We start from the raw sequence: 7737 nt of genomic DNA on the forward strand, positions 1-7737 counted from the left end.
TGCTCGACCAACGGCAAGGCCATGCGCAACCTTGAGCCCATGTACATCAACATGGAGGCCATCCTCTGCATCTCGCACACCCTCTCGCACTGCGGCGAGCACGTCGACCTGCCGGTGCTCAACGAGTGGATGACGCCGTGGCTTGGGCTGGTGCAGAACCACCCATCGGCGCGCGCCATTTGGAAGGAGAAGCTGGGCGGCGGCGCGATGAAGGGCTACTCGACGATCCGCTGGTGCTCGCGCGAGGAGTGCAGCAACGAGATCTCCAAGAACTTTGGCATGCTGCCCGGTTTTGTGGACACGCTGCTCGAGGACGAGATTGGCGACAAGCTGCCGAAAAAGATGAAGGCGATCCTCGACCACCAGTCCGAGACGCTCGAGCTCGAGCTCGCGTGCAACCTCGACCTCGAGCCAATCATCTCGACGTGCTACACACTCGAGGGCGATGGCCTCGTCATCCTCCTCGCGCGCGCCAAGATTGACACGCTGCTGGAGGTGATAGACGCGGAGATGTACGCGATCTCGCATACCTACGCAAAATGGCGAGCGCGAGCGACGCACAGACGCGACGGTGCTTTTAGTACTAACTATGCGACTGCAAACCCGCGCTGCAGCAGATTGAGAATGCGCACCGCAAAGGGATGCCAGAAGGTCTGAGGGACTGGGAGAGAGGCGGTCTCCTAGAGGCGATTGCTCACTATAGATCGCAGCTAGAGGCGGTGGTCTTCGTGTGGGGGTGCCATCGCACGTGGGAATAGCCTGCAACGCATACGCCGACGGCGACGCAGTGGCGACAGCATACCTCGGAAAGGACGTCGCGGAGGACGCCTCGAAGGTGGTTCTGGACGCGGTGCGAACTCGGCCCTGCATGTACACAGTGAGAAGGGAGGCGGCAGAGGACCCGGAGAAGAGGGAGATAGTGGACCGACGGACATACACGGCGAGGAGGAGGACGGCGAGGAGGACGGCGAGGAGGAGGAGGAGGAGGAGGAGGAGGAGGAGGAGGAGGAGGAGGAGGAGGAGGAGGAGGAGGAGGAGGAGGAGGAGGAGGAGGAGGAGGAGGCGCCACCGACTGCGCCGCGGCGCGGCCTAGGGCGCGGCGATCGGCGCCGCCGCCGCGAGCAATCGCCCGCACTAGCGCCAGCGCCAGCAGCAGCAGCAGCAGCGCCAGCAGCAGCAGCGCCCGCCCGGCGGTCCACGCGCCACCGTCCCGCTTAAGTGAGAGGTGTCTTCTGGTTCCTAGTGGGCCTACTGTCTGGCTTGGATGAGACGATGCAGCGACCGGTGTGACGGTGTGTCGCGGCGGGTCTCTAGCGGCGCGGCCCGCGCTGCGCGGAGCCGCAGCCGGCTGACTGGACAGGCCACCACAGAGGGCCGCGGCCGCGGCCCACACTCAAAGTGACGGCTCCAGATGTCTTCGGGTAGCTCTCGTGGGCCTGTGTGGTCAGGGGACCCCCCACGGGGCTTCTGTGTGGCTTTGGAAGATTCCCCTAAAATCTACTCTCAGACCCTATCAGTAACCAGCCTCCGGCGGGGCCCCCCGCTACCATCCAAACCCGAGTACCGGTCTCTATCATAGATAGAGGCTCAAGTCAGACATAAGTCCACACAAATACGACATACACATACACAAAGCAACTCTCACGACACACGGGCACCGGGTGGAGCGGCGGCGGCGGCGGCAGCAGCACGCGCGGGCGGACGGATTCGGACGGGCCGGAGCAGCGACCGCCTGGGCGGCCGCTGCTCTGTCTGCCTGAGCGCGCCGTCTGCGCAGCGCCGTCAGGTGCACAGGGAAGCGTGGCGGCGAGGGGACGCGCGGCGGCGGTGGCGAGCAGGCGAGCGGCCCGCGCGTGGCGAGGCGGACAGGTGATCGGCAGGCGGGTGATGGGCCGGAGAGTGACCGCGCCCAGCGATCGGAGGCGAGCCGATCGTCGCTCGGCCGCAGCTGACCTCGAAGGCGTGCGGAGCGCGACTGTCGGTGTCGGGGGGCGGCCGTCATGTGGCGAGGAGGGAGGACGACAAGTGCGCGTCGTACGGGTCGCTCTTCATCGGGCAGTCGAGCGGACGGTGGCGTCGGTCAAAGTGAGGGCCGGTGTGGGCCGGTGAGGCCGGCGAGATTCGTTGCGAGATAACGGTTCTCGCCCATCCAAGTTTGGACGCTCTGGGGACGCGCCGCAAAATCAAGCCATTGGAAAGGGGGCTACTGGGGCGGCCAAATTCACACCTCGCGGGACTACTTATGTTTTCGTAAACGTAGTCGTGGCCCCCCGCTACGTCGCACGAGTGCAACCGGGTAGTGGGGGGCTAAAATCTAGGGGGGCAGTCTGGCCGTGAGACCGTGAAGGTCGCTGCGAGAATTGGCGAGAAACTGCGAAGGACTATTCTTGAAGAGAGGTTGTCGCTGTACTTTCTGTGACAAGCAACTGACTCCCACCGAGCCGCGCCGCGCTGCGCGCGCGCGCGGCTCACTCGCTACCACCGACACCCGTGCGCGTCACACTAGAGAGAGACAGACAGAAGCGCCAGTCACAAACTTCGTATGAAGTTGGCACGCGTTTTTCGCGAGGACAACTCTCTTGGCGGCCCGCGCCTGCACAGTGCAAGTCGCGCATCGACGAGCCGAACAATGGGCCGCGGCAAGGAGAAGCCGCTGAAGCCGAAGATCGCCGTGTCCTCTGCGTCTCGCGTTGGCGGCCCCCAGGGCACATGGGTGGGCGTCGCCGCGCTTGGGGTGTGCGCCGCAGTCTTGGCCTCGCGACTCGGCGGGTCGCCAACAGCATCGTCGTCAAACGGCAGCGAGGTGGCAGCGGACAGCCGCAGCACCGCCGAGTGCGCCGACACCGAGCCTGTGATGTGCGAGCCGTGGCATAAGGCGGGCCTGTGCAGGAGCCCGCCGTACGGCTCACAGTGCACGCGGACCTGTGGCCGATGCCCGGGCGACCCGGGCCGGCGACCGAACGCACCTCGCAACGCGAGGTGTCGACGGGACAACCAGACAGCGGCGGTGCCGGAAGGCCACCTCGACGAGCTCTTCCAGCACAGCATCGACGCCTTCCCCGAGTATTCGCCGCTCGTCCTCTCTCGCTCGCCATGGGTCGTCCAGTACCACGACTTTCTGAGCGAGGTCGAGGCGCAGGCGTTCCGAGACGTGTGCAAGGAGTCGTTCGAGCGCTCGCTCGCCGGCGACCAGCTCAACCCCGTGCGGACCTCCTACCAGTGCTGGTGCAACTTTCCAAAATGCTTTGCGAATGAGCACATCCACCGCGTCGTGCGCCGGATCAACGACCTCACAGGCGCCTGCTCGTTGGTAGTCATCACGAGGGATTAGTTGCCATGTCCACCTGACCGGCACGCCGCACATGAATAGTATACGTAGGAATGAATGCTCGACGATGGGGGACCTCAAAGAGTTCTCCATAGCTCTGAATTAATTACTACTCCCCAGGCACGCCGTACGACAACGGCGAGGACCTCCAGATCGCGCGCACCGCCGAGCAGGAGGGCGCCCCTGGCCCGGCCCGGCACCGAGGCGGGAGGGCGCATGACTGTAGGTGCGGTACGAGCCGGGCCAGTTCTACCGGCGGCACCACGACCAGAACACGGCTGTCTGGACTCCGCAGGGCACACACGCGCCGCCCTCCTCCTCCACGCGCCATCTCTTCCACACGTCTCGCCGTGAGAGCAGGCCCGCGCGTCCTCACCTTCTTCATGTACCTCAATGAGGTACGGCTCCTCGCCTCGCTTCTCTTCCGCCGTCACGCCGCCACCTCACCTCACCTCTCCTCTCCTCTCCTCTCCTCTCCTCTCCTCTCCTCTCCTCTGCTCTCCTCTCCTCTCCTCTCCTCTTCTCTTCTCTTCTCTTCCGGTCACGCCGGCGACCCTTCCCCACGCGCCTCAGGTGGACTCTGGCGGAGAAACCGCCTTCCCCGCCGTCGGCGGCGGCATCAAGGTCACCCCGACCAAGGGAAGTGCGATCCTGTGGCCTTCCACCTACAACGACCAGCCCATGACGGCAGGCGCGCGCACACACCACACACGCACGGCAGTCGCCTTGCCACCGGCCCGCCTCATCCAACGCTCATCCAACGCCGGCGGAACTCTCGCCCCCTTCCTCTACCGCTAATCAGCTCCCGCCGCGCCGCAGACCAGCGGACGGTGCACGAGGCCATGCCGGTGCACGAGGGCATCAAGTTCGGAGCAAACATGTGGATCCACCAGTTCAGCTTCAAGACCCCCTCCGAGCGGGGGTGCGAGCTCACATACGTCAACACCGTCGGCAACCAGCCGCAGTCCGAGGAGCAGAGGAGACTGGCGCGCCGGGCGTAGAGCCATGGCGGGTAGCGCGGTCGGATTGCTGGGCATGCTGGCTCGACCTGGCCACATCCTCGCCCTCCCTCCCTTGAAGGCTGCCCACTCCCCATCGACGCCTCGCCCCCCGGTGCGGCAGGTGGAGGGCCTGGTCCCAACGGCGAGCGAAACGATCGACGGGGCGAAACGGCCGCTGCACACGGGGTAGCATATGTGCGGTGTGAGCGTTTGCAGCACCTCTCTATGCGACGTGTAAGTTGTCTGTTCTGGACGTGGAGAGAGGGTGAGAGTCCCTCGCTCTCCCGTCTCGCCCCTCTGCCCTCTGTATCTCCATGTGTGTCTCTCGCTCATCCTCTGGTGGTAGTCTTCTCTATTGCGCGCGTGCCTCATTTTTTTCACTGCCCTTTTGCCTCATTTTTTCACTGCCTTTTTTTCACTCGCGACGCGCGGGCGGCGGCGGCGCCACGGCCGGATTGCGGATGTAAAGCCGTGTAGCGACTCGCGTCGAGTCACGGCGGTCAGTCACGAGTGAGTGAGCCCCCCAACAGAGGCCGACGCTTAGGCCGATGCCACGCGCCCCGCTACGTTAGACGCGCCCGGCAGTTGGGTCCATTCACGGGTGCACCGTCGAGTTCGAGTGAGGCACGATACCTGCAGCCAACCTCCTCCGCCCATGCCTCGCCGCCGGCAACCCAGGAGCAAGGCTGCGATAGTGATGCTCGCTGCCTGCCCGCAGCACGCCCAGTGCGGGGAGGCTTTGGCTCGCAGTCAGCCGCCTTGGCTCCTGTGGCCTCGTCACGTCCGTGTTGGTGAGGGGAAAGCACGCCGTCGGCTCGCATCCTCCCGCTTCTGAAGGCACCCGTGACAGCAACCACCTCGTGGGAGAAGGCGGCCAGCTGCCATTACTCTCCCCGCGGCGCCAGGCCGACTCGCGAGGTGCGATCTGGCGAGGCTGGCCGAGGGCGGCGAATAGCTCTCCATTGCTACCAGTGGCGGCGACAGCGGTCGAGTCGCCTTTGTCGCGCCTTGCCGGCCGCAGAGCGGAGGGTCCGAGCTCTGTCATGCTGCCAGTGTTGAAGTGGTGATTTTCACCGAGTCGCCAGCTCGAGTCGGTTGCAGGGATCTCTTGATTGCGCTCACCCCCGTGCAGTGGCAGGCTCCCGGTGTCGCCCAGCCTCCAGTTGGATGTGTTGACGCCATCAAATCGCGCGGCGCCGTGTTTGAGCGCTAGGCCCGGCGTCGCGAGATGGAGCGGATCGCCAAGCCGCCAGTTGGAGGCGTTGACGACCGGCGCCGGCGCTGGTGCCGGCGCCAGCTCGCTTTGGCGCCAGTTGTAGGTGTTGACGACTGGCCCTGAGGCTGGTGCCGGCGCTGCTGGGGCTTGCGCAATGTCTCGCTGGCGCCGGCTTTCGGCCTTGCGCAGAGGGGAGAGGGCGGGAAAGGCAGGCTGGACGCACTCGCCGAAGCTGAACGCCTGCCCGTCCGACCAGCCTTGGTTGAAACGCCTGAAGGAGCGCGCCGCGGCGACGGTCATACACACATTTTGTCTGTGTTGAAAAGTCGTTTCAACAGGAGGTGCGTCCTCGTGTTGCTGTTGGGGTTGCCAATCAGCGATCCACTGCATGTACAAACAAAAAGTCTATGCTTTGTTGTAGTGTATGTAGTTCTTACGAACATACCCGTAGGTGAACTGCTGACAGGGTTTTGGAATGAGGAGCGATCCGAACGTGGTATTCGGGTGATCAGATCACTACCGCCGAAGCGCAAGCGCTTGGAGCAAGAGAACTGCGACGTATCGGTCTCAGACTAGCACCCCACCTCGCGGGTCGATGTTCTGACCCAGCGAGGGCCGAGGCTGCAGCGGAGCACTCGTATCTCGTTCTTTCTGAGTGAGGGAGGGTGTAGAGGATGTAGAGTGTAGAGCGCTGTAGAGCTGTAGAGATGTAGAGCGCTCTGGAGCGCTGTAGAGCTGTAGAGCTCTACATCCGCCGCGGGACGAAGCGCCTCCGTTGTAGAGCGATGTAGAGCGCGATTTTGCTGTAGAGTTTGTTGTAGAGGCTCTACAGCCAAACCGCCGGGAAGGCAGTGACTCAAGGAGGTCGAGCCGCGCTAATCCTAATGGGGTGTCTCCGAGCTTACTGGAGCTCTGATGGACGGCCCTGACTATCCCTGACACACAGAGAGTCACTCTGACGGCACACAACACCCTATAACTGCGTCATGACCAGCCTGCCATGCGTCGCCGGTGCCGCATTCGTCGCTGTGCTTCTTTAGCAGGCGGTGGACTGTCGGCTGCGAGGACGGTCGCATTTGCGCGAGGGGCGAGGCGAGGCGAGCATTCAGACGCGTTGCATGCGCCATGCCTCGCGCCAGCGCGTGCGGGAGCTCCTGGCTGAGCGTTGAGTCCAGGCGAGTTGCGCTGGCCACTATCGCTACGCCGAGCCGAGCTGACGCGCCGAGGCGCCGGCCAGTCGCAGCCGTGAGGCACGCCACAGGTCAGCAGCAGAGGCACCTGCCACCCATTGGGCGGGCAGACAGAAGGCCAGGGCAGCACTGGCAAGTGCAACGCGCCTCATCCCCTCATGTCGGAGAGAGACCGTGCGTGCCTCGTTCGCCGCTTATGATGTAGAGTTTGTTGTAGAGATTTCACGTTGTAGAGCGCCTCTACATCGCTCTACAACGCACCCGCCTCGTCACGCGGAGGATGTAGAGCTCTACAGCTCTACAGCTCTACAGCGCTCTACATCTCTACAGCTCTACAGCGCTCTACACTCTACATCCTCTACACCCTCCCTCAGCGTTCTTTCTGCGACAAAGGAAGGCAGACACCTCGCAACAGATGGTCCACACACTCCCTCCCTCCCCGTCGGGGGCCAGCCAGTGTTGCAGCACCCCGCCCGCCCCGCGCTCGTTTGTTCGCAGGCTGCAGGCAGGGCAATCTTCACACCAGGCACTGTGTAACTCCTCTCGAGGTTCTCGAGGTGGATATCCTTTGGCCGCGTTGGGTAGCGAGGATTGGTGTAACCCCTTCTCTTCTCGGGGGTTCTGGGACTTGAGGTGTGCCAGTCGCATCCGACGGTTCAGGCACGTCTGATGGGCAGTTCTCGGGCTCGAGTGAGAGCCGCGGGTCGCGGTCGCGGCCAGCGCGCCGGCCGCGGGGCCTGTCTGGCTAGGCCTAGGGCTGCCGGGCGTGACGTGATCTCTCGACCCACGGCCGGAGCGCGCGTGTAGTGCTTGAGCAGGCAGCCGGGCGGTAGGTAGCCGCGGCCACCTCAAATGGTAGCCCGTCAAGCCACTCGCCAAAGGTACCCTCTTCTTCCTCCGAAAGAAAGAAAGAAAGAAAAGCCCAATCGATCCTATAAGCTTGCAAGAGGCGGGAGGCCTAACTCTCTTTTTCGTCTTTTTTTCTCTCTTTCTTTCTTTTCT

General features: G+C 63.8%; 2 protein-coding genes across 2 annotated transcripts; one reads left to right on the forward strand and one right to left on the reverse strand.

Annotated features, from left to right (window-relative positions):
- Positions 1-2629: 2629 nt before the first annotated feature.
- On the forward strand, positions 2630-4706 carry EMIHUDRAFT_459487 (hypothetical protein; the record flags this gene model as incomplete). Its single annotated transcript, XM_005766291.1, has 6 exons — positions 2630-3306; positions 3502-3554; positions 3689-3726; positions 3902-3971; positions 4148-4314; positions 4451-4706. The coding sequence occupies 6 exons, from the start codon at positions 2630-2632 to the stop codon at positions 4517-4519; spliced, it is 1074 nt and encodes a 357-aa protein (XP_005766348.1). The 3' UTR covers positions 4520-4706.
- Positions 4707-4924: 218 nt separating this feature from the next.
- EMIHUDRAFT_246598 (hypothetical protein) lies at positions 4925-5845 on the reverse strand (the record flags this gene model as incomplete). The annotated part of the gene is made up of 1 exon (XM_005766292.1): positions 4925-5845. The coding sequence occupies one exon, from the start codon at positions 5843-5845 to the stop codon at positions 4925-4927; it is 921 nt and encodes a 306-aa protein (XP_005766349.1).
- Positions 5846-7737: the final 1892 nt, after the last annotated feature.

The sequence above is a fragment of the Emiliania huxleyi genome (genome assembly GCF_000372725.1).
Source record: "Emiliania huxleyi CCMP1516 unplaced genomic scaffold EMIHUscaffold_519, whole genome shotgun sequence".
In the NCBI taxonomy this organism is placed as follows: domain Eukaryota; phylum Haptophyta; order Isochrysidales; family Noelaerhabdaceae; genus Emiliania; species Emiliania huxleyi.